The following is a 27827-nucleotide window of genomic DNA, read 5'->3' on the forward strand; positions in this document are numbered from 1 at the left end:
CTAATAAATACAACTTGCTCTGTGCAAGATGTGATGAAGAGTTTTTTTTTTCACATAGTGAAACCCAGTTGGGGAAGAGCATGCATTTGTGCGAATGCCAGGGAGGTTTTGATGTCGCTGGTTCATTCCTAGGGCTTAGAATGAAGGGGTGGATTGCCTTTTCCCAGAATGCTTCAGCGATGACACTGGACAAAACACAAATTTAAGGTTAGGGGGTCATGACGGCGCCACAGCACATTACACATGAAACGCTCTCAGTTATACTTACATGAAATATTCTATATTCGCTTACTCTGACTCAGCTAGAAGAAAGAAAAGAGGCCTTAATCAAACCGAGAAACTACTGACAACTAATGACTAGATTCTGTAGGCTAAAAAATCCCTTTAAATAACTAAGGATGCACTGATATTAAAAATGTAACTCTACTGTATGTCAGATAATTCAGATTTATACTATTTTTTACGACTTTGTCTATATAAATTAAAACTAAAATGCTAAAAACTCATTCTTTTTAACTGTTGCAAGTAAATACATTTAATAATTTTTTTAAAAATCTCTTATGCTCACCAAGGCTGCATTTATTTGATCAAAATACCGTAAAAACAGCAATATTGTGAAATTTTAAATTAACTATTTTCTTTTTTTAATATATTTTCAGCAAAGCTGAATTTTCAGCATCATTGCTCCAGTCTTATCCGTCACATGATCTTTCCGAAATCATTATAATATGTTCTCAAGAAAAAAATATCAATATTATCACAGTTGAAAACAGTTGTGCTGCTTAATCGTTTTGTGGAAACTATGATACATGTATTTTTCAGGGCACTTTGATGAATAGAAAGAAAAGCAAATGCACAGAATTTATTTGAAATAGAAATGTGTATTCTAATCCTTTGTAACAATAGAAATGTTTTTACTGTCGCTTTTGATCAATTTAATGTGCCCTTGCTGAATAAACATAGTAATTTCTTTAAAAAGGTAGAAAAATCTTACTGACCCCAAACTTTTGAATGGTAGGCTATGCAAAATTGAAAAAAATAAACAAATATATATTAAATCTCCACACTGTAAAAAAAAAAATGTTGCTGCAATTAGTTAACAACTTAAAATTTGTTGGGATAACTTAAATATCCAACTTAACTAAAGTTAACTAAACTTAATATTTTAAGTCAAGCACAAATACATGGTTTAAGTCGAAACAACACAATATTTCTCATTCTAATGTTGAAATTTAAGTTGTGATCAATAATCACAACAATATTTTTTTACAGAGCGATATCGACTGATATGTTTCTGATATATTGTGCATCCCTATAATAGCTTGGTAGCTTATGGAAAACAAATGATATTAGCTGTTATTCTACGAGAACATAAGTAAAGGAATAAGGGTAAAATGGCAAACAAGGCTTTAGGGACTCACCCTTCTCCCTTCCATTTCGCAAATTCTCCTCTTCATCCTCCAGACCGTCATCCACTGTGAGATTTACAAACGTTAGTTACCACTGAAATCATGAAGTAGGGACTGTACTTAGAGGACAGAAGCAAGTTTACAAGAGTACCTGAGTGAAGTTCTTTCACCAGCGACGACATAGTGTTTGTGATCGAGTCTGCAGCCACCAAAAGATCATTACGGAGATTTCTTGGTACACCTGGAAGAAGGAAGATCATTTTCAGATCACAATAACCAGAGCTAAAAAGAAAGATATCAACCAAAAATGAATTTAGCGATTTAAAATCTCACTCTATTCCTCACTCAGAGCGATCATGTGGCATTAGAAGACTCGAAATACAGTCAATAATAGTTGTATAGAATACCTTTATGGTACATCTTGTCCTTCTTAAAGATTGAAAGTATCCAGTAAAGATTGTCCCAGTATCCATCTACTTTAATTGTATAGGAAAGATCAGCTTTGACATTCTTCTAAAGATCTCCTATACATCTCCTAAACATCTCCTTTTGTGTGGATGATCATGTATGTCAATGAAAGCATTAGACTCCTCACCCTGAGAGAAGGCATCCAGCACGTCATCTCCGACCCCTGCCAGGCAGTCCTGCGGTGTGTGTGTGGGGGTTGAGCCGGCCGAGGTGGAGCGGATGGGCATAGGCATGCTGCAACTGGCACTGTGGCTGGGCGATGAGTGGGGCGAACTCCCCGTCTGAGACTGTAGGGGGGTAGAGAACGCAAAAAAGTCACTAGATGTGTAACAACCTGAACCTCCATTGGTCCCTCGCTCCCCAAGAAGCACTGGTAAAAAGCTTCTACTGCAGACATGGCTATAGATATCAGATCTATTTCTTTAGGTTGTCTCCATGTAGTGCATTCTCTTTGGCCTGAGAACTCACTGGGCAGCATGCAAGTGCCATTAGAGGAGCAAAAGGCTGGTGGAAAAGGGCCGCACTGTCTCACAGATTGATGCTGAGCCCAAGGCCTGTGGCCCAGTGCCAGGCAGCAGATGGCTGGCCAGACTGCAGTCACATTAGACGTGAGGTGCTTAGCCTTGATGAAAGGAGAGCAGGTCTCTGATATTTGGCAAGGAGACATGCGGCTCGTGGTCCCTCGCTGGGTCACAGGAACAAAGCAGCAGGACTTGACTGGAAATGGGAGCTTCATGTCCTCGTTATGAGGAGCAGACGTGATAGAGATCGCCCAGAGAGACAGTCTGCGATAAGCTCATGAGATATCCATGCTTTATTCTCATTAGGCAACTTTCCCTTATCAATCATTTTGTAGTAGTAAAGAATTAGACAATTCTTAAAAAAAGAAATAACAATTCTGTGATCATTTACTCATCCATTTATTTTGTTTTGTGGAACACAATGGACTGACAAGCCCAAAAAAGACAAAAAGAATATGAAAGCACCGCTAATAAAATTCTGGTCGATTATTCTTTTCATGTTATAGCTAAATACTGTTAAATTCCTGATATTAAAATGATATACTGTTTTGTCAAAATAAATGTAAAATAAAACACTAAACATCTAAAATCAATCATTTTAAATGCTGAAAGTGTTTTTATGGATCACAGCATTCAAAATGTAGTCTTTTTTTTTTTTTTTTTAAGATTACATTATACAATTACAAGATTACATACTAAATGTTTTGAAGTAAATTTTGTGTAAATATTTTGTAAGCATTCATTTCAGCAATTTTATATCTTTTTATTTTACACAAAGTCAATCATATATATTATAATATAAGATAATATAATATCATAATTCTAAAGGCTTTATTGCATTATAATGTTCAGTGTTATGCATATTTATTTTGAGATTTGCTAAAGGTTTCACTACAAGATTACAGTTGATTGTAATACAATCAAAAGTCTTACACAAAGATAAGACATATAATATAATATATAATATAATACTGTATGCATTATAATGTACAGTATTAAAATGCACTTTGAGATTTTGCTAAAGATAGCATTTAACAGTGTTACAATTTTTTGGGGGAGATTAATAACTAAGTCATCATACGGACTAATTTCATTCATAGTATTTTTGTTGCATTTTTGCATTGTCCCATTCTAATTTTGTGTTCCATGGAAGAAAGAAAGTCAGGGTGAGTAAATGATGACAGAACATTTTCTTTTTGTCAGTGATCCTCTCCGTTTTCAGCGCTGTGCAACCCGTCACCTTTATGAAAATGTCTGTGTGTTGCCATACACAATCCGTATGTCAGCTCAAACCTTTGCAGCTGTGACCCAGTGTGTTTACTCCAGAAAGTTTGAGCTGTAGTAAAGGAACACTTACTGCCTGTTTCTGCTCTTCATCCTGTCAGCCAGAAGATGAGAGATGATAGTGAGTGAAAGCAGACACGCCAAAGACAGAGGTGGTGGAGAAAGAGGTGGAGAGAAAAAAAGTGAGTATAGAATGAGAAAATAAATGATGTTGTCATACATGCCATGGGAAATGAAGAGGCACATTTTTGTCCAACAAGTTTGGTACCTTCAGCAGCCTCATGAGACCTTCCAGCTGGACCATCAGTTCTCTCCGGCTCTCCTGCAGGGCCGACATGCGCCTCTCCAACTCGTCTTTTCTGTGTCTGAACAAAACGAATAAATGAGTCACCATGTGAATCATAAAAATCAATGACTGCCAAATATATAACTTAAAGGGCACATATGATGGAAAACCGGATTTTCTTTGCTTTTTTGAAATGAAAAGCTCCTTGTACTGTTCATAACACAAATCTCCCTCCACAACCTACTCATACACTTTATGAAACTAAGTGGGGGAAAATGGCTCATGGAAAAACGGTATTAAATCCAAAATGATAGAGTATAGAGGTTATTTGCATTTACTATTCTTAAAGGTGCAGTAGGAGAAAAAAAAAACAGCCTTATATGGCTCAAAAAGACAGTCGAAAATGGTCACGTAAAATTAAATAACATAACCTTTATTAACATTAACAATGGGACAAAAGTGTCGAACATGACCCATTTTTAGTCTTTTAAATCTGCTCAGAAATACACATGATGTGGTTAAATCTCCATTAAACTAACACAAAGAGGGAAAAATCAGCACATAATGGAAATGTGCCCATTCACTCGTCCCATAAAACTAACATATTATTAAGGAAACTACCATCATTTGGCTCCTACATGCCCTCTGGTGCCCATAAAAGGTACTCCGTTTAAATGACTACAGGGAGCAAAATCCCATCCAGTCAATTTAAAATTGGTTTAAGTTGCCAACAATCTGAAATGTTCTGAAACGCTCTGGTTAACTCTGATAAACATGTGTAGTTGTGTTTGTGTACCGTAGCAGTCGTAGCTCTGCCAGTAGAGTGGGGTTCTGCTGGGCTTTTTCAGGGGTGGGTTGAGAAGCCTGTTCATGTTCTAGACGGAGACGCTGGATTTCTTGCAGGATCTCCCTACATAAACATCGCGCACACAAAAAACGGCACTTACTGAATGCACTCGATTCGTGATCATTATTCTTTTATGAGAACGTAAATATGAATACATAATGAGTTACTTCAATTTAGCTGTGGCATTTAAAGAGCATTTAATAATGGTTACAAATAAGCATAGTAATAGCTCTGACTTCATATGGGAATTTAGAGATCTGTAAAGAACGTCCGCAACATCCAACGGTTCAAAAACACACCTGTTTTTATTCTCTAATTCTGCGATGAGCTGCCTCTGTTGCTTATTTGCATCAAAGTTGAAACTCAGATCAGTTGGAGGGCATTGCTGAAAGACAAAATAATTAGAGAAGAGTATTACGAATTATGCACAAAACTAATTAGAAAGACGCTGTTAAATGAAGACATCAAGTTCTGGGTGCATGACAGCCAGATGCACAGTACAAAGAATATTACTAAACATGCAGTTGATTTTCAATAAATTCCACACAGTAAAACAAATGTGTGTAAACTTCATTAACAAGACGCCCCTGTCACGTATGGAGAGGTGTAGTTCGAGTGTGTTTGTGAATCTCACAGTGGAGTTGCTGGCCTCCGCCGCCAGACGAGCAGCATATCGAGCGATGAGACGGTGTTCTTCATCCAGTCTGCTGGGACTCTCAAGGGTGCTACTGTCCATACGGAGAGAGAGAAGAAGAAGAAATACATACAGCAGGAAGAAGAGAGCGGTGAAGCATGAGACAGATGAGAGCAGATGTGAATTACAGAAATCAACATGAGTAATGAATTCTGAGATGATAGATGACCATCAGGAAAAGGTTTTGGAGAAGCTACTCTGAAACTGTGGCTGATTAATATAATATAATATAATATAATATAATTACGGCTGTTAAATGATTAATCACATCCAAAATAAAAGTTTGTGTTTATATAATAAATGTGTGTGTACTGTGTATAATTATTTTGTATATATAAATACACACACATGCTTGTGTATATTTAAGAAATATTTGCATGTATATACTGTATATAGATTTGTATATAAAAATAACAAATTTTTCTTAAATATACTGTATACATGAACGTGTGTGTATTTATATATACAAAATAATTATACACAGAACACACACATTTATTATGTAAACACAAACTTTTATTTTGGATGCGATTACCGTAATCGCGATTAATCGTTTAACAGCCCTAAATATAATATAATATATAATTTTTTCACATTTTCGTGGTAAAAATGTACATTTATATGCATTTATTATACACAGATCAATTATATTATATTCTACAGGTCTCAATCTACAGGTCATGATACATATAATTTATAAATAAAACAATATTACATTTAATGAATATAATATAATCAATATAATAAATAGATCCTTTTTAAATTTTGAGAAATTTTGTAAGTGTTTCAGCAATTTTATATAGTAGTCAACATTTGAAGTGGATCAAAAAAGTTTGGCAAAGTTGTACAAGAACGGCTATTATTCAAAATTTGTGTATAACTTCAATGAGAGGTTTTGATCCACTTCAAATGTTGACTACTGTACATTTATTTTACATAAAAAAAAAAATATATATATATACACACACACAATATTTTTAGTCAAATTTGAGCGCATTTTGTGAGTTTGTCTGAATGGATGTAGAAGACAGACAAGTGCAGTGCATAGGCTCTGGTGTGTCTGGGTCTTATGTTATAGGGTCTGGCATATGGCTGGAGCAGATGATGGAGCATATGTTTTCCTTCCTCATTAAGTGCTCTACAATTAGGAGTGAATCACGTGCGTATGTGTGAATACGCGTATGTTCTGGCAGTTAGATACCACACACAAACACACATTCATGAAAATGCACACGCCGCATTCATCAATCAAATGTAACACAAATATTATATTAGTCTGATAATACAACAGGATAATAAATGAGTTGCTTGAGCTTTACTGCTGTGTCAGTCCCCGTGACCTGCCTGAACTCTCACCGTCTCAGGGGAGGGATTCATTAGGATGCCAGACGTTTCGCAGACAGACATGGTGTTTATAATAATCAGTGTCACGCTGAGAATTATCCACTGGAATCCACTTATTGATATGGCACACTGACAACGACTGTTAGGCCCTCATATTGACACTTAAAGGTGCACTAGGTCATTTCCTCATTAAAAAGCTTTACACAAAGAAATAAAGAGCACTTTTGGCAAATATGTTTAAAATGATGTGCACTCATTCGAGATAAATACCAGTGTATATGAATGGATCAAAATCTGTTTATATTTTCAAAATAAAATAGTTTCTTTGTACTTTTTTCAGTTACTTTCTATAAAATTCAGATTCTGTTCATTATTACAACCCCAAATCCAGAAAAGTTGGGACATTTTGTCAAATGTAGCCTAATCAAATCAAAATAAAATGAATTGTTTCTTTGTACTTTAGTCAGTTAAATAAAGGCTAAAGACAATTAACAAAACAAATCACAGATTTTTGATTGAATTACATTTTACAAAATGTCCCAACTTTTCTGGATTTGGGGTTGTAATGATGAACAGAATATGAATTTTATAGACAAAACATAACAATAGTCACATAATGAGAACAAGTGAAAAAAATCAAATGGAGCATTAAAGATTGGTGGCATGTAGCTTGCATTGCAAAAAAAAGAGAAAATACAGTCAAAAACAATTCAAATCACCTCAGCTTTACTGCCTTTACACATTTATGTATAGTGACAGTGTGAACATCAGGCATTCATATTAAATATTAACCAATAATCTACTTCATATAGTTATTCGTTAGTCAAAAGAATAGTGTGCATTGAAAAGTCTTAAAGGCACATTTAATTCTAAGGGTCAGAGAGAGGGTAGACGACGGCAGAAAGAACCGAAGCATAATATTTTGCATTCTAAATGACCTGAAGGAAAAAAATTCAATAGAAAAGTATACCCTGACTCCATCAAATGCAAAAGTCAATAAAGGACATGGAGAGCATCTCAGCACTCTCTGACTGAGAGGTGGAGTCTATGATTTCATATCCAGTGGCAGGTGGTCAATACTCACTTAACTTCAAATTAAAAACTCATTCGGAGCAAATGGAAAATGATATTTCTGTTCTGGCAGCAAGACTGGCCATGACCCAGCAGACGATAAATTCTACGCAAGGCCACTTGTCCTTGAAAGCCCAACCCGGTAAATGAACGTGTGCTGGAGAGGGTGCACCGTCAGCACAGAGACTGGAGCTTATTGTCCCGCCTACAGCTTTGATGTCCCAACAAGGCCATGCAATTACACCCAAACTGAGCTAGAGAGAGAAGGGAAAACTTCTTATGGAAGTTCAAGGCCCAAAAAGTTTCACAACACAAAGTCACTCCAAAGGGAGTTATTCTCCATTTCCGTGAGCAGCACTGACTCTGAACTCCTTGTGATGCCTCGATTGCAGTCTTGTGTTTTCTTTTAGGAATGTACACATCACAAAATTCCTAATTAAAAAAAATTCCCACAATACGCGAAAAAAAAAAAAAAGTTGTCACCATGTCCGGATCTAACTAGGTCCTGGTAAGGGCGTAACATTTCCGAAACAAGCTCGAAGCGGCTGACCAATCACACCACACTGGTCCAGAGCTGGCCAATCAGAGCACACTAAGCTTTTCGGAAGGAGGGGCTTCATTGAGGCTGGAACTAAACAGAGAGTTACTGACAGACTGGGAAGAGAGTGCTGAATTTTTTTTTATAAAATATGTGAACGTTCAAGCATGAAAACTTCGTCTAGTAGACCCCAAAAACAAAACTTTGTCCGCTTTAAAACTATTTGCCACCCTTTGATATAAAAATATATGGCAATAGTAAAAGTACAATAAAAATTGTATTATACTACTAAATTTAAACCGAGAAATCATGGCGATACAATCTCCTGTTAAGTTGTGGGCAATTGTAACACTACCATATCATTAACCAGCTTACTTGCAAAGAAAAAATATGATATTAATTAATATTAATAATAAAGAATCATTGTCAGTCTTATACAATAGTAATTATTTAGCTGGATTTTATAACGTGCATTATTTATAATATGTATTTTTAAATTAAAAGTCTAAGTCTACATTGTAAAAAAAAAATTGGAAATCCTAAAATCCTTAAATGCATGAGTCCAAAATAGTTCAGAACCGTATTTAATGAAATACCATTCATTACATATTTGTAACATTTGTTCATACATTTTTCTTTTCTTTTTCTTTTTTTTGTGTGGAAAGAAAAACTATAAAAAAATATATATATTAAATGAATGCTGTTATTTGTAACTTTATGGGGGAAAAAATGTGTTTCCACAAAAATATAAAGCAACACAACTGTTTTCAACATTGATGATATGATAATAAGAAATGTTTTTTGAGCAGTAAACCAGCATTTTAGAATGATTTCTAAATGATCATGTGACACTGAAAATGTGAGTAGTGAGGCTGAAAATGTAGCTTTGCATAAATTGTATTTTATTGTGGAAAACAAAATGTAATAAAAAATTGTGGTATTCTAAAAAAAAAAAAAAATTTTTACTACATTACTGATCAAATTTCCTTGGTGAGCATAAGAGACTTCTTTCAAAAACGATTAAACATTTTTTGATGGTTCTTTAGTAATTAATAAGCAACGCTTACTTACTGTGGAACAAAATAGGGGTAACATTTTAGTTTAGGGTCCAATTCTCACTATTAACTAGTTGTTATTAGCATGCATATTACTAGGATATTGGCTGTTTCTTAAAACCTATAAAGCACATATTAATGTCTTATTCTGCACAACCATATTCTACTGTACATCCCTGAATCCACCCAATAGCCTACCTAAACATATCAACTTACTAACCATTAATAAGCAGTAATTGGGAGTTCATTGAGGCAAAAGTCTTAGGGAGAACTGGACCCTAATCTAAAGTGTGACCATAAGTAACTAGAATCGTGACACTTTAATCTTGGTATAAAATTCTATATAACTATACTATTATCCACTAACCACCCACAATCCTTCTTAACCTGTTGATAAATGGACTGACCGTCTGTCTGATAGTCTGCCGTATCCTCCATATAACAAAGCGATTAAAACGGACCTGAAAGATCGGGAACTGCATTCATTACAGATTTTGTTGATGCATTTGCAGCATTACCTGATTTACATAATTCCTTCAGTAAATGAGGTGCTAAAACAATGCAGAGAGCACCTGCAAATAAACTACCTCTGGATAACCTTGGGCTGTGACCCAGACTGAGATGCACCAAAGGTTCACAGGCAGCAGCCAATTTCTCGATTGAATGCTTTTAGTCTTCTGTGTAATTTCGCTGGTATTGGTATCGACTACTAAAAATCATCACGACACTAACAGATGTAATCAACTGTGGCGGGTTGAACGCAACATAATTACATAAGAATGCTAAGGAGCACTCCTTGTGTCCCTAACATCTCCATTTTGGCAGACTCCAGTAAACAAGACTCGAGACGCGAATTAAGTGAATTATTATTCTGCATAAATTTTTGCCGCCCCAGGCATTGCCAGCTCTTGACATCCTACTCGCATAGACAGCGTGTTGTAACGTAAGATTGAGATATTGGGTGAAAGGTTCAAGCAGAGAGACTGACAGTCTGTGTCTTTGATTTCATTCGCGGTGGCGCGTTATTGATGGAAGCGCAGATGAAACCAACATGTACAATCTCCCTCGACCACGGGCCTCATTTAAATGCGTCGCATCTCCGATTGCCTGAGGTTAAAGAGTCGAGTAGAGTCAGCTCCTTTTAAAATGACTATGATCATTACGGTGAGGGACTTCATGCAGGGTGAAGTGTTTACCAGTGCACTAGTCTTGCCTTGACGCTGGGCTATATTTAGAGCAGAATAAACAATAACCCAACCTCTCTCTGTGCAAAAACATGCCACATCTGGTCCATTTAAGTGATTTGCCGTCACGACACTCGTTGCTCCGAGACTCGATAAGTATTTTAGCATTCACCTGATATTAAGTACTGTCAGTGGCCTGACACAATGACAACAAATGCAACGGCTTACCTTATAATATGCGTTCAAACGAAGGCGGACGGCACGAGAAATCCTGTGAGAGAGACAGGCTGCTTTGGCAGCGGCTGTAAATAAATGGGGAATGGTGGATCATAAAGACTGAGATTGAATTTTCAGCTGATGTAAATGTTTGCGCCGGAGCTCACCAGTATAATAAAATACAAAATGTTGCGCAATAAACCATAGGTTTCTGAAAAGTATGTTTTTCAAACAAATTTATCAAACAAGGGTGCAATTCTTTTGGATTTATATATGATAACATATCATTCCTGTAGCTCAAAAAGTAGAGCATGGCACTGGAAATGCCAAGGTCTTGGGTTCAATTGCCAGGGAATGCATGAATAAAATATGATAAAAACTGATAAAGTATACTGTATATCTTGAATACAATACAAGTCGCTTCAGATTAAAATGCCGTAACACTTTATTTCACAGTGTCCTTGTTACATATGTTACATGTACTTACCATAGTAATAACAGTAAATTATGCATAATTACATGTAACTAACCCATAACCAAATCCTAATCCTACCCTAACCCTATAGTAAGTACATGTAGTTAATTATGTACTTAAATACATAATGACACTGTAACAATGACACCTTCAAATAAAGTGTAACCAAAAACGTCTGCCAAATGGATAAATGTAAATTATAAAAGCACCTTAGTTTTTTTTTTAAACATCTTTAATATAGCCGACGATTGTCAACTATCATATCTACTTATGTTGTTCTAAACCCGTGTGACTTTCTTTAATAAACAAAATGGTAAATATTTTGATGAAATTTGGTAACCAATCAATTTGGGTTGCCTTGGACTTCCATTGTATGGACATTTTATGCTCTACAGAAGAAAGTCACTCATGCAGTTTAGGAACGACATGAGGGCACTGGAGTAAATGATGATAACATTTTCATTTTAGTGTGAACAATGGCTGGGAAAAACTTTGAAACTTTCGAAACTTAAATTTCAGACTAATCCTCAAGAAGGTTTCATATGGCTCGAGACGATGGGTCAAATTGACTACTTTTTTACCCAATTTTTTTTTTTGTCTTTTTTGGAACTTTGCCATTATGTCCTAATTCACTTTCATTCTGTGGAATTGAGCAGCATGAACACTCTACCTAAACTCTCTTTTTGTGTTCCATTGAAAAATGAAAGTCCTACAGATCTGGAAAGACATGAGCGTGAATATTTAAGGGGAGACACCCCAGCTGAATAGAAAAAAAACTAATAGATAACAGCATGAAACTTCCCCAGTTGATTACTGACATTAAGACAAATATCTTTTGTATTACAAGTTTTTAGAATATTTATGTTTAAATATGAAAATTAGGTAGTATCTCATTAAATATGCACTAATTTGCATATATTTCCAGAAGAGAAATTCCTGTTTAATTTTGTTGACATATTAGAGTCAAAGATTTTTTACAGAGGGGATTTTGGATATCTCTTTTTATCACTCAAGTCAAAAACTTTTCGCCCCGTTTTTAGGTATAAGATGTTGTATAAAGCAAAATCTGAATGATATATGAATTTAAAAAACCTTAAGAATATAGATAGGAATACATCTGGAAAGTTTGGTGTATGCAAGTGCTGCTGAAGTGGAGATTTCTGGCTCAGAGTTTAGAAAAAAAATTTTTTTGAGAATCAAGTTGTCAGAAATTGACATCAGCCAATGAGATTTCGCTTTTAGAGTTAAATGCCTCATTGTACTTTCACGATTGGTTGCTGATAAAAAAAAAGGAAATTACCATATTTGGATCTGACAACATTGTACAGGAGAGAGAGAGCTTTCCAACGGTATATGTGATGACAGGGTACAGACAGCGATCGCGGAGCAGCGGGATGATTTATAACGACAACGTTTGTTGAATTTAGGAGAAATCTTTAGAATTTAGGAGGAAATTTTCTCCTTTCCTTCTCTCTTTTTTTTCACCACAAGTCTGAAAGAAGACATTATTGAAGACAAATAGCCCCAAATCTCAAAATTGACCAGTGAAAAAAAAAAACCTATGTTTTTGCCTGCCGTGACTCCCTTTAATAACAGAAAACTTCACATTGCCGGAAAGACAAGTGTTAACTGACTACAAGCAAAGGCATCTGTCTTGGGACCCTGGCCATGTGTCAACAGCACAAAACAGAAAAAGCCATTCTGACCAACTCTCTATTTACAAGATAAGGCTCTCGCTCCATGAGAGTTTATCTTCCAGATCACCTTTGGGCTGCAGCCCAGCTCAGGAAGCGCAGAGGCTTCGGAGACAGCAGGCCAATTTCTCGACTCAATGCTTTTAGTCATCTGGCTTTGAAAGGCAAACATTCAACCTAATTCTGCAGCGATGCAATAAACATTGAAACAGTCCACGCAGAGAAAGACACTACAATCTTCTACTCATCCGCACGCAGCATAATATCAAAACAAGCCATTTTACATAACAGGCTTAAGTGGAGGAGCTTGAAAAACACACACACACACACACTCAGCATGCAGACTGAAGCCTGTATGGAACGCTTACCTTTTTGAAGGCGTTGGCGTCCCGGGGGAAATGAGAACGGTATCGTTCATGTTGTTGGCCACTGGCCTCAGCTGACTGCAAAATTATAGAGTTTGAGTCAAGCATAGCCACAAACCTATGCCGCTCTAAGCTCTCCAAGCGCACAAGGGGACATCAAACCGCTCTAAGAAGTCATGTTATTTTTGAAGCACACCGTTTGAGTGCACGTTAAACTTCCTCATCATAATCGCCTTCGAGATGCACACGTTTTAATTTAATGCTATTTGCCCAAACTTAATTGAGTTAACAAGATGACAAAAGGGTTTAGAGGAATTCTAATTAAAGCCGAAGAAATCCGAGAAGGTTGGGAGAAACAGGAGGGGGTGACATTGCCGAAGGTAATCTGTGTGAGTAAACAGTGCCACGGGATCCATCTGGACCCCATACCCGCCAGTCCTGATGTACACACATGATAGATTTCATAAGATTTCAAGAAGTTTCAAAATATTGGCATTAAACACCATTTGGTCGACACACTCTCAACGCAATTCGAAACTATTTTATGTTTTGGCGAATTTGTGGTTAATTTGCGTAAATTTGTACACTTTCGAAAAGATCTGCTTACATTCCACTGATGGTTAGGTTTAGGGGTGGACCTTCATGCTTGCATTTCTTTTTCTAAAAATCATACATTTCCATCACATTGTACGAATTCATATGAAATCACCACTTCATAAAATGGTTACGTTTTCTCGTGAGATTCGGTTGGCTTTTGTACATACAAAAACAGAAACGTCCCTTCCTTATATCAGTCACTAGTCTCTTATGTTTTTGTTTTTTTTTACCTCTTGACTTAATTCATATTTAGGATTTTCCCTAAATATGCCCACAAGGTCATTTGTGACTAACGGATAGGGATTTAAGAAATTCCTGATTAAGCACAACAAAAACAAAACATCTATATTCACTATAGAAATTTCCAGAACTTTTCCATGACTTTTTAGGATTTTTTTTTACTTTTTCCGAGCCTGTAACCCCTTAATTTTAAAATTCCTTGATATTTCCAGGTTTTCCGTGACTGTGGGAACCCTGCTCATATTGAAGACGTTTGTTTAACGCAATCCAAAATACAATCTCTTCAAATGAAACGAGACATCCAAAGGATTCTTAGTTCAGTCGATCGGAGGCTCGGTGCATTTGTATTACTGAGACGTCCTAATGTTAATGTTCCCTGAGGCTGCAAGCATCATGTCACACGACCCGTGGAACACCGTATTTCAACTGGAACATCCTTCTGAGACCTTGAATGAAATAGTAACCAGCATCGAGCAAAAGTGATCCAACACATGGCAAGAAAATCATGCTAGACATATACTATAACTGCAAGTTAAAAATACAAAAGTCTCCTTTTTTATTAATAAAGCGCTTCTGTTCAATGCAATTACTCACTCACCCTCCCGCAAGGCAAAGAGTGTCCGTCTGTGAAGTGGCGAGACGCAAGCGGTGACCGCTCTGTCCAGCTGCCTGTCCTGTTCTGTGCTCAACTGAAGGAGCATCTCAATGCACAACACTGCTGCTGTCTCCAAGGAAACCTGACAGTCACGTGACACGGTGACGATCCAGACACACTCTTACTCGCTCCTCTCCCCTCCCGGCTCCACCGTTTAGACGCACACACTTTCTGCCACTCAGAAATAGATGCTATATTCTTCCCCAAGAACATTTAAATGTCTCCAATCTTTGTTTCCAGCCACCCACATTAGTCATAATACAAAGCAATCCCTCTTTTCCAGCAGAGAGCTTCATTTACAACACAATTACTATACAGAGCGTTGCCTGCAGCAACAATAGTCTCATACTTACAGTGCAAAACTACATATTTTCAAAATTGACTAGTTGGCAGTTTGTCTGACTAACTCTGTATAATGAGGCTGGTTTAGACACATACGTTTCATACATTTGATAATATTTTCAAGCCTTTTCCAGACAATCACAAAGTGAAAACTGATGCAGATACTTCAATGCCATTTAGTTGTGCGTCAATAACTGTTATTATCTACGCCGTGGAAAGAAATGTTAACAAATTGGACAGACGCGAAATGGCACAACTGTTTAAAGGTCATTTCCGGCATGTGACACCGAATTTTGACGCTGATGTGTGAATGGAAGCAATATGGATAAAAAGACGGAAAAGCCATTGTGTGTGTGAATGGCACATGTGGTACATTCACTGGACAAATTAATCTAGCATATTTACTGATATAATGGGTTTCGTGTGTAAAGATGGCTGGTCGAAATTTAGTTTTGGAAGAAATTTGTTCCAAAAACCAGTGATTTGTAGGAATTAATTTTGATAGTTGTCAGCATCCGTTACTAAGGTAAATATATATTAATTTAAAATATGAATTGAATTATACATCTACTGAACAATAAATAATTTATACATCTAAAATTAATAGCGAGTAGAAAAAACATCAAGGGGAACATTGAAGAGAATTTACAATATTATTTGTATAATATTTTAATACAATAAAAAGTAACATTTTGGTTTGACTTGACGAAATGAAATCTCAAAATTATATTTAATTTTTTTTATTATAATAGGATAGGTGTATAGGTGTGAATAGGTGAATAGGTGTGACATATGACAGTTTAAATATAATTTTAATAAATATAAATGGATTTTTTCAATAATATGCCTTTTTTTTCTCACACAGTACATAAATATATAAAACTTTATATTTTAGGTATAGGGAAGAGTTGCAAGCGGATCTTTCACCACGATTTCAACTGAGGGAGACCACAGCAAAAACCTGCACCGGCCCCAGATACCCTATAATTATTAAAAAGTAACAAATGCTAACAGATGCCACCCCATAACTCTCAGTCACTGTATCTGGATTCTTCAGCTCTCATTTGAACCACAAAAGCCACATTTGAGCTAATCTCTGATTCTCCAACCACTCGAATTCATCAAGGAGATCAAACCAGGATGAAACCGTCTTCTAAACTTAGATTAGCAAACTTCGCTCGATTCAAAGCCAGAGACTGACAAGTCTTAGATGTCAGACGTGCTACGAATGTAGATTTATTCGCTCATCTGATGTCCTGCCCACAGCAGAGGGGGAGGCAAAAATCACACTCACATCTTTTTTATGAGGTCAAATGAATTACATCAAGGGCCGTTCACAGCCACTCTTCTCCTCTGGTTAATTACAATGAAGTGAGTACTTTCACAGAGCCTGAGCTGGAGAAATATGGAGCATCTATACCCCGTCTCTGCTGAAAGTTATCAATGCATGAGCTGCCAGTCCCAGCCTGTTTATGCCTCTGGTTCTGGGCCCGTGGCGCACATCAAACATCAGTGTTTTATGACCTTGGCTGTTTATTACAGTCACTGTCTATTTCATCTGCATTAATTCATACTGATTAAGCAAATAAAAGAAAGAGGAATGGCGTATGCACATTTTGTAAACAAAGGTTTCTGCTTAAATTCAATATGAAATCAAAATTGACCTTAATGACTTTCTTCATTCTTGGTCTTGTTTGCAAACTCAGTGCAAACTTGCGCTCTAGTATGTAATGTTAGTTGTGAATGATTTTTCATATTTCATCATTTTTGGTCTCAATCTAATTCATAGTTCAAACGTGAACAATTGTATTTGGGTCAATGGCATCTTAATCATCATAAAAATAAAAATAAAATGTTTTTATCAATTCCTAAACATCAATACATTTTTGGGGAGGCCCAACACATGACATTGACTTGGCAGACTAAAGTTTTTCCACATAAATACTGTATTATTAATTGTATTTTCACATTATTAATATTATTCACATATAACAAAATATATTAATTAAAAAATAATTAATTATTGATTGATTGCGCCACACTGTTTAAGATTTTAGAAGAATTTCTTATTTAATAAGTAATTTTTCTTCATTGTGAAGAAGGAGCATGCCCCCGGACCCCCCTAGAGGTAACAAGCTCCACTTACTAAAATATTGTAGGCTAGTATTAGTGCATAAAAAGTCACCAAAATGAAGTATTTGACCCATCATAAGTAAATACAAAAGGTGAAGAAAAACTGCAAAAAGGTCCACTTTTTGGAAAAAAAGAACCCCCCCTTTTAATAGGCTGGCTACGGACCTGCATCAGGACAGTTGTATCACTTATCAACTTGTCAAAAATATCAAAATGACTTTTAATTCATAAACTAAGAACATTTTCTTCATAGAAGAGGTGTAATCGAGACGTTTTATGTATGAATTGCATTTTTTAATTGATTAATAGATCTGAAAAAAAAAAAATCTGAGTGCCATCGACCCATTTAACATTACATACAACCCATGGATATACTGTTGACGGTTCAAGAAAACGATATGCTTTGCGCAATTTTGTTCCATTTAAATTCACTGCAAATTAGTCACAGACATCTGTCTCTGCCTAAGGTTCAGCATGTCCTAAAGAAATTCATCTGTCAAACAGGAGAAGATCTGATAGGCTTGGCTTCATATGCCATCAGCTGTCAGAAAAGCAATATTCCAGTAGGTCATCAGAGAAATTTATCTCCCTTAAAAAACAACAAAAACAATGCTGTCACAGAGTCCCTGTGTCTGTTTGATCAAGGGGCTGAGCACGAGCAGACATGATTCTCTCTGTTCTGACCAATCAGAAGCAGGCAGCCTGCAGCTTGTGACAGTGGGATGTGGAGGATCATGTTGATGGATGTCATATTGAGGTCAAAGCCAACATGAACACTATGCTGACCAATTGTGAGGGGCAGTAACACTGATCTGCCAACTGCCCACCCTACTACAAGAGATGGTCATAACGGGGCAGAGCTTTCATGATAATAGAGGATCATGATAATAGTGTAATAATTAGGTTAAAGAAATTTGAATAAATTACAATTAAAAAAAATTAGCAAGGAGGAGTATTCAGGTTTAAGAAAAATACATAAAGTGTGACCAATAGTAATATGCAACCCAGGCTCATTGGAAATATGTGGAATATTGTATGGAAATATTATATTATTTCAAAGTGAAATGTCCAGTGAGTGGTGCAAAAAGAGCTAAAAGCTCAGTTTTATCCAAAACAGATGAACGTGAATCTGATGTGTTATAGGCCCTGTCCCAAATGGAACCCTAAGCCCTCGTGATCTTCCTCCGAGTGCAGACTTTCGTGATGTAATGTCGTTTTGACTGTCGGTCTGTTGCGGAGCTCGCAGGCTCAACAAAAGTGTGCATCAAGGGCGCATATCGGCCGCCAAAGAAACCTAAAATGACCAGTGGGACACCCTGCGGACTTGTGGACTTAACGGACACACGCACGTGGAGGTCATTGTAAGTCCACAAGACCGCAAGTGCACATGAAGTGTCATTTGGAACAGGACCATAGAGTGGCGTAGGGATGACGTATTTTTATAGGCCAACCCGGAAGTTTACATCACCCTGATTCCTTCGACAAAAACTCAATAGGAATTTCTATTGGCTTTTGAATTATTGCAGAAAATAAGGTCTGTGACTAACAAAAGCTTACAATTCTTACACGTGTTGTTCATCATGATAATCTTCACAAATAATCTTCACACATCTTTTATGAATTTTGAAGAGTAAATACAATCGGCAGAAGAGTAGGCTTTAATCAAACTACACCCGTCACATGACTTCAACGTCACTATCACTAAGTTTCTGACAACTCTTAAAAAAAAAAATCCCTGAAAGTTTGAGAAATAATAGTTATGCAACACCATAAACCTTATTTCAAACATTTAACCAAAAACGCATTATAAAAACATTGACTTTGGGACGATGGAACCGGAAGTGCTAAAATGCTTACTCTTTTCTAGGATTTAGCCAACAAAAACACGTCATCCCTGCACCATTCTATTACGTAGGTTTGTTGTACATATCGCAGCAGTCCAGAAATGAAAACGTCCTGTGAGTTGCGCTATAATGCGCTATTGCGTGTGAAAATAATATGCCACCGCTAAACCCAACCTATAATGTTCACAAAATCAAACGAGAGATAAACACATTTACTGAAACAAGTATGCCATTTTAGCTTGCTTACAATTCTTTGAACGACTGTACCAGGTGAGCTATCGAGCAAGTTCACGTTCACTATAACAGATATCTACCTAATCATAATTTGTGTAAAAAGGAATAAAACCATTTTACTGCCTCTAGTGTTCATTTCAGTGAATTATACTGTATGTATAGATAAGTTTTTGTAGCAAAAATCTATAGGTAGAGGGAGGTATGCGTTTCCAATGCATTGCCAAGTATAACTAATAAAATAACATGACAACACCGATAAGAGTTATCACAACAGCACCATTTCCTTCAATACCCAATATAAGAATGCATCCATCTCTGAGCTGAGGGAGATGGTCAATGGAACAGACCATAATATCTGTCCGAGTCCATAAAAGTGGGATTGTAACATTCCATAGTCATAGTAAACAGCAAACGCCGGAGGCTTGAGATTGATTTAGCACTAAAGAGATGGAGTGGCCCGCAGGCACCTCAAAATACATTTGGATAAGTTAGGAGGACAATATGTGACAGAAGGAGAAGCCACACAGCCACACATAACCTCTTTCTTACTTTTGTAATATGTTAATGGTAACACTTTAGTTTAGGGTCTAATTCTCACTATACTAGTACTTATAAAGCACATATTAATTTCCTTTCTGCATGACCATATTCTACATCCATTAACAATCAATAAGCAGTAATTAGGAGTTTATTGAGGTTAAAGTTGTAGTTAATAGTGAGAATTGGACCCTAATCTAAAGTGTGACCATGTTAATTGTCTTATTGTAAAGAATGTATCTGTGTACATTAAAGGGGGGAAATGTATGTCTCTAGTCTTTTATCAAAACTTGCTTCGGCTCTGAAATCTTGCTTGTCACTTACACAAATTGTAATTTAAATGTAATTTAATGTAATGTAATCTAATTTAATTCCTGATTCATTCCGAAATATGTCACATTGCAGAAGTTAAATGGGTTCTGAATTCTATTTCATGTCTTTAAATTGTGTAAAAATGTGCTCTGCATTGTAATCAAGCTCTTATATTCATCTATTCTAATTCAACTCGTTCACATCTCTCATTGTCGCACGGCCAATTGAAGAAAGCATTGCGAAAGTCTCTTGCTCTCTTTATCCATAAATAGGAAGGGTTATTTGAAAATAAATTGCTACAAGTCTTTCACACGAGGACTATTTGAAGCTGATGCTATTTGAGTGGTACAAAGGGATATTTCAAGAGCAGTTTTAATTGCTTAGCAATCTGAATGTGAACTATAAATAGACGACGCTGGCAGCAGAACTCGAGCTGGCAAATGTGCCCTTTGGTCACAGTGAGTTCAAAGGCAATGTCATCATTAAGCCTAATCTATTCTAGGTAGTAATGAGATGGTCAAATTTAAACATGATAAGACGTGTTACTTTGTCATTGATTTACATACAAAATTGTGTTTAGAACAGATCTAAGGAAACATATAAACTTCCTGAAAAAAAAACAGGCCAAGCCAAAAACGGCATGTGCGTATCTATACGACAAATGTTATTTCTCATGCCATATGCTAAAAATAGTCTTTGCGTGCATATGATAGGCACTTCATGGCGTGTAATACACACACACTCCCCACCCCTAATCCTAACCAATGGTTTTCAGTGCGTAGCATATGCACGCAAAAAAAACAAAACATTTTTGGCGTATTTTACGAGAAATAACATTTGTGGAATAGATACGCACTTTCATGAGATCGTGTTGAAATATTAGGCGTCTTTTAATGCTCAACCTTTTTAATCACAAATCACTGGTCAGGAAATTAGCAAGAATTGTACAAATAGCCTACTGTATAACTTGGCATCCGATAGATGCCAAAACTTTTGTTTTCTTTAAATGTTTAAAGCCGTGTTGCAGACAGCTTTTTACAGGAAGAAGAGTCAATGTTGTTCCACTCAATGTTAAACAGAAAAATGTCTCCCAGTTTGTTTAATGTGAGACCACATTTTCACTATAAGATCAAATCTGGACTCTGACCAATGCCAAAAACATGAGCCTGATGGACTTGTTCTCAAGCAACTTCTTAGTCTTTGCAATTTGAGTAGGATTGTATTGTTGTAAAAAAAATAAAAAAAATCTAATCATTTAGTTTTCTTTAGAAAACTTTTCAATTGTGGGAAGTAAGCCAATCTGCAATATTCGCCTGCACTCTAAAGCATTAAATGACTTTTCACAGTGAAGTAGCTCACCATACCGGCAGCTAAAAAGGCTCCTCACACAATGACAGCTCTTCCTCCCTGCTTCACTGTGCTAGAGATGCATTTATAATTATATATTTCTCAGCAGATTTGCGAAGACGCCGCTCTGGAGCATAGCCATGCAACTCGTGTTTCATTATGATTCATTATGACTCCGCACAGAACTTCCCATATTCTGCCAAATACTTTATTCTGTCTTTGATGTTTTTCTGAGACCGCAAGACTTTTTAAGTAGTGCAATTGCTTAAATTTTGCTAATTTCCTGAGCAATCATTTGTATTAAGACGATTAAAAGCTTAGTGTTTAGCCTTTTTTTTACCAGGTATTTTACAAAAATACAGATCTGATCTTAAAAATATATTAAAGAGATCTTATATTCTGAAAACCAACAGAATGCACATGATTTTAAAAGTTAGATGCTAAATAAAAAGCCCTAGACATCCGTATACATAAACCAACATTTAAAAGTGCAGATTAAACACGTGCAGCCTTTGAACTTTAAATATATAGGCTAAATACAGTATAGCTTTATTGTACAAAACCATCAAAGTCAACATACAAAATTGAAACCTACAGATTATGCAGATAATAGATCAATAAAATCAGACAATTTGAAATCAAATGAAAAATGATTGTTGAAGCCATCAAATGTTCAGCTATATACGCTTTAAGCTTGACAGTACTGGCAGGTCTTTAAAGGGGATGAATTAGAGCACATATTTTTTTAGAGAGTTTTTCTGTGCTAAACATTCAAAAACTTTCTCTAGAAGTTGCATCTATTAATTCATTCCATTCATTATTGTCACTAAAAACATTAAAGCTAAATATTTATTTCTTCTCTAAACTAGTTGACTAGTCAGAAACTAGAACTCAGATCACAAACTTTTGTTCTGACGTGATTCTACATCCACACCACTAGGAGTCAGTATAAAGTATGTCAATATGTCTGATGATTCATAAGCCGAAATTAATTAGTATACTTTTAATGTTTATAGTTGACTCTACAGACAACATGATGTGCTATTCGCAATCCATTTTTCCCCATAAGGTTACAAAAAATGAGTAAAACCGGAAAAAAATGACACTTTATTTTATCCAACAGAAATTCATTGGATTATGAAAGTGGGCATTACAGTACAGTGTACACCAGAATGTTAACTGGTGGATGGAGGAGAAAGGTTGCTAAGTAAAAAGAGAATTCGTGTTGATTAAATTCGTGTTGATTCGTCAGTTAAATGTACATTATGTGACCACCCTCTAGTGGTTAAAAAATAAAACTGCATGCATTTTGAGGAAAAAAAAATGTTTGGTTGTGCCTCGGCTCTGCGCGAGTGTGCGGATGAATGTGGTAATCCTGCTAATAAAGAGGCTTAGAGATAGAGATAAAACAAAGTTTCAATAGAAAAGATCTCAATCTGACTAGCTGACGTTACTGTAGCTACACCTATTAATAGACACGATATTTCCTTGAAAATAATTTCCACCACAGAGCTACAATAACCCATAATGAAATGACCCTTCACAATAGATTATGCTTTACAATAAACTTTGTTAGAGAGCTACACATGGCAATTTGTTCTGTTCAATAATATACCTTACTCGCCTGTTGAGGAATATAAACACCATCTCCACTCGCTTTTACAACATTTGGAATCCCTCCATTCTTGCCATCCCTGAAAAGCTAAGTCAATGTTGATTCGTGTTTTATTACGAGCTCTGTCGCATTCTTGTTTTGCCAGCAGACTCTGCTCTATACGACACTTTCTTTTAAACGGGTGATTCCCCAGAGGTTTCTTGCTCGTTGACAACTAACCTATGCTAATCAAAGTAGCCGGAGCAACTTTTCTCTATTTATGGATATGACGAAGCACGCACGAGTGAGTGACGCAATTTCCTGCGAAAACTTAGCCTGGTTCTACCAGACTCTCGTACATTTCATTTGTACAGAGAGTCTGGCCTCTCTCCATTGACAAGCGTTAACTTCCTTAAAGGCGGGTACTCTGTTGAAGTTTAAAACTATTGGATCTGCCCAGATACACTCTGGATCTGCCATAACCAATCGCTAACATTTGGTCGTGACGTATGACGACTCAAACTAGCGCACGACCTCAACGTCATCGTTTTCAGCCACTCCCTTTGTTCGCTGATTGGACCGGTAAAAAATTGACTGGAGAAAACCCAAGAATACACCACAATCCCAGACGAAGCACTGAAGGAAAATTAATATTGAGCGGAAGTACGTAGGAGGGCGGAGCCAGGCTAGCGAAAACCATCCAGACAGGTCTAAAATAAAAACACTTATAATAGCCTTACCATAGTTAATCAGTTAGACAAAACACGTTTTGGAAGAAAGATTGATGACGTATTGACTAAATATAAAAATTTTGTTAATTAAATTTTTTTTTTACAGTGTACCTTAAAAAAGTAAAGTCATTTTAGAGGTGGAGAAAAGTATTAGATATAAAGGATTAAAAACGTAAAAAAAAATTGAAATAATGTGCAAAAATCTATTGTTCAATAAGACCAGGAATGTTACGTGCATTAAGAAAGTAATCAAGTTTGCTATTGATTAAGGTGACGCAAAAGTTTTAAATTTAAAACTGTCTTGTTGGCAGTCATCCCGCATCCTTTGCTGCACACAGAAAGGGTCAAAGGGAATGTCTGAGAGAAACATTTGCTTTAAAAAGCTTATATATCTCTATAAAGTTACAGAGTGGGATCCTCGAGGGGATATGCCTCAGGTACATATTAAATTTAAAACTCCATCAGTTTTAGTGCAGCTATTCTCTGCCAACTCCGAAATGCCACTGGAGCATGACTGTGCACTTCAGCTATTATTTGCGTCCCCACAGGAGACCGTCTGCCTGGCTGCCATCTAAGGTCTGGTAAATCTTGTTTTTACATCATATTTCTGCACTTTATAAACAGCACTATGCACTTTGTTTTGACTGCTGTGATGTTGGTGACACACGTCTACCTCAAGGTCAGATTCTAATGCTGACCACCAGTTGTGCAATTTATTAAATGATGATTTTTAACAATGTACAAAATCACATAAAAATATAATTAAAGCTGCAAGCAGCGATTGCGGGCCCAAGCCGGTGGCACCGCCACCCTGGTGCCTTTAGTGGAACTAAAGGCACCGGGTGGCGGTGCCACCGGCTTGGGCCCTCCATCGCTGCTTGCAGCTTTAATTATATATATATATATATATATATATATATATATATATATATATATATATAAATATATATATATATATATATATTTATATGTAAATTCTTTTTTCCCCCCTATTTTTAACATATATATTATTATTATATATATAATAATAATATATATATTATTAACATTTTTGGATGCTAAACTATTCTTTTTATAGGCTTTGTACTTTGTACACTTTGTACACTCACGTTCCAATATAGAAAAATAAAAAAAAAATATTATGAACGGCACAAACTGTACAAATGACTATTTAAACAGAGCAGTGTAATTTTTATATGTAAGGTTGACTATTTTATTATTATATTTTATTAAGGCTATAATGAACATTCTGCGATGTCAAGATTGCAATGCTGGAATGCTGTGTGTGTGTGTGTGTGTGTGTGTGTGTGTGTGTGTGTGTGTGTGTGTGTGTGTGTGTGTGTGTGTGTGTGTGTGAGGCTCGATCGAACAATGGAGACATAAAAACATACTCCGTCATTTTGTTCATACAGACCATCATTCAAAATGCAAAGTGTTTCTCTATATTTGTGTACACTCGCAATGAAACACAACATTGTGCTTTTGTTAAACTATAAACTCTTGTCAAACTGTAACCTACAACTGTCACCCAACCAAAATCACACACACACACACACACACACACACACACACACATCCCCCCTCCCCTCCCCTCCCCACACAGACAGAATGGCAGAGAGACAGAGAGAGAGAAAATACACATTCAAACCACAATATCTGACTTCCTGTTGGTCGGAGCTAATGACTGTAAATTAGAAAGTTGTCCAGATCGAAGAGAAGAATATACGTACCGAGTTTGGTTACTGTAGGTAAAACTATAACTAAGTTATAACACACTTTATGCATCCTTTTTTAATCATAAATTTGTTTCCTCGCCACAGCCAAACCGTTCGAGATATCAAAAATCCCCTGGCAATTTATCATCTTCCATGTCTTGACTTCATGCTGACCGAGTTTCGTGGTCATCGGATGAATTCTCTAGGAGAAGTGTTTTAAATGCGAGAGCAAGCGTTCTCCAATCAACCCGTAATAGCCGACTTCCTGTTGGGCTGGCGTAAAACTTGACCCAGGGAAAGTTGTTCGGCCCGATTAAATCTGTATATGTGTACCGAGTTTCATATTAATTCATGCAAGCGTGTTTGATATACGGACAAGTGTTCGAATCCCATTCCAGGGGGCGCTGTCGAGCCCCCCTGCCACGCCCGGGTACCAGCTTCAGCCTGGCCCTAATGGCCGCGGGTTCTGACCTGTGTGCAAAATTTCAAGAGTTTTCGAGCATGTTGAGGGCCCTCAAAAGTGGCAGAGATTTTGCACACAGCAGAGAAATGGTTAAACTAAACTAGCCCCCCTCCTCACACACACACACAGAGGGGCAGAGGGAAAATGCTCCAAACAGTACACATTCAAACCAATATATCTGACTTCCTGTTGGTCGGAGCTAATGACTGTAAATTAGAAAGTTGTCCGGATCGAAGAGAAGAATATACGTACCGAGTTTGGTTACTGTAGGTAAAACTAATACCCCATTTTTGACTAAAGGTGGCGCTACTGAGCCCCTTACCACGCCCGTTTCTGAAACTTCGCACATGTCTATTACACAATAAATGTCAAATGCATGTTGAGTTTCATGCAATTTGAAGCATGTTAAGAGCCTCAAATGCATCCAAAAAGAATATAAAAGTTTAAAGCGTTGCCATGGCGACAGTATTAAAGATATCAATAATCCTTTCACAGGTCTACATCTGTCGTGTGTTTACATTATACAGATGAAGTTTGAAGCAAATCGGGTAAAAATAAGAGGGTGATTTCAAAGCATTTTGAAAGTGACACACTTCCTGCTGCCAGTTGGTGGCGCTATAACTTTGACTCACAATAGTCACATCCATGTGATCGGCCTCTTACAGCGAACACACTGCTGAAGTTTCATCAAGATCAATTAATGTATGAGGATGTTATAACACACTTCCTGTTTCCAATATTCGCCATAAATTCGTTTCCTCACCACGGCCAAACCGTTCGAGATATCAAAAATCCCCTCGCAACTTTTCATCCTCAATGTCTTGACTTCATGCACACCGAGTTTCGTGGTGATTGGTTGAATCGTCTAGGAGGAGTATTTTAAATTCCATTGCATGTGTTTTTTAAACTACGCCAAATAGCCGACTTCCTGTTGGGCTGGGGTAAAAAGTCAGAGCATGAAGGATATATGAACCGATGAGATCTATAAGTGTACCGAGTTTCATATTATTTCATGCAAGCGTGTTTGATTTATGGACCAAGTTTTCGGACCCCGTTCCAGGGGGCGCTGTCGAGCTCCCCTGCCACGCCCGGCTACCAGCTTCAGTCGGGCTCTAATGGCCGCGGGTTCTGACCAGTGTGCAAAGTTTCAAGAGTTTTTGAGCACGTTAAGGCCCCCAAAAGTGGCAAAAACCTTGAAAAAAAAATTATTATAAAGAAGAAGAAGAAGAAGAAGAAGAAGAAGAAGAATAACAAAAAATCCTTAGAAGAACAATAGGGCTCTGCGCCCTTTCAGGGCTTGGGCCCTAATAATGAATTATACATAATCTATTATTCAGATTGTGTTTGTTAAAAATAAATACTGTTAAATATTATTACAATTTAAATACCTTTTCTATTTTAATATATTTTAAAATTCCTTCATCAATCTAATATGCTGATTTGGTAACGTTTCTTATTATCATCAATGTTGAAAGCAGCTGTGCTTTGAAACATTTTTTTTCAGGATTCTTGGATACAGTTCAAAACAACAGCATTTAATAGAAACAGAAATATTTCGTAAAATTATAAATGTCTTTACTGTCTCTTTTGATCAATTTAATGTTTTGTTTTTTTTTGGTAAATGTTTGATTA

The 27827-nt window shown here is 36.6% G+C and overlaps 1 protein-coding gene across 11 annotated transcripts in view; it reads right to left on the reverse strand.

Moving 5' to 3' along the window:
- Positions 1–27827, reverse strand: part of dtnbb (dystrobrevin, beta b) — a 43979-nt gene continuing 16152 nt past the window's right edge. For 2 of the 11 annotated variants that reach the window (XM_079632651.1, XM_079632647.1), the window contains exons 11-20: positions 5450–5543; positions 5115–5200; positions 4765–4878; positions 3951–4047; positions 3756–3776; positions 2005–2164; positions 1817–1885; positions 1561–1650; positions 1422–1475; positions 1–185 (exon numbers count right to left, since the gene is read on the reverse strand). In XM_079632651.1, the coding sequence (XP_079488777.1) occupies positions 136–185; positions 1422–1475; positions 1561–1650; positions 1817–1885; positions 2005–2164; positions 3756–3776; positions 3951–4047; positions 4765–4878; positions 5115–5200; positions 5450–5543 (835 nt within the window). In that variant the 3' untranslated portion in view covers positions 1–135. Of the gene's footprint in view, positions 186–268; positions 303–998; positions 1020–1421; positions 1476–1560; positions 1651–1816; positions 1886–2004; positions 2165–3755; positions 3777–3950; positions 4048–4764; positions 4879–5114; positions 5201–5449; positions 5544–13454; positions 13530–27827 lie in introns of all 11 variants that reach the window. The other 9 variants (XM_079632654.1, XM_079632656.1, XM_079632652.1 and 6 more) reach the window with 8 other exon arrangements.

This window comes from Phoxinus phoxinus (genome assembly GCF_949152265.1).
Source record: "Phoxinus phoxinus genome assembly, chromosome: 13".
Taxonomy (NCBI): Eukaryota; Metazoa; Chordata; class Actinopteri; order Cypriniformes; family Leuciscidae; genus Phoxinus; species Phoxinus phoxinus.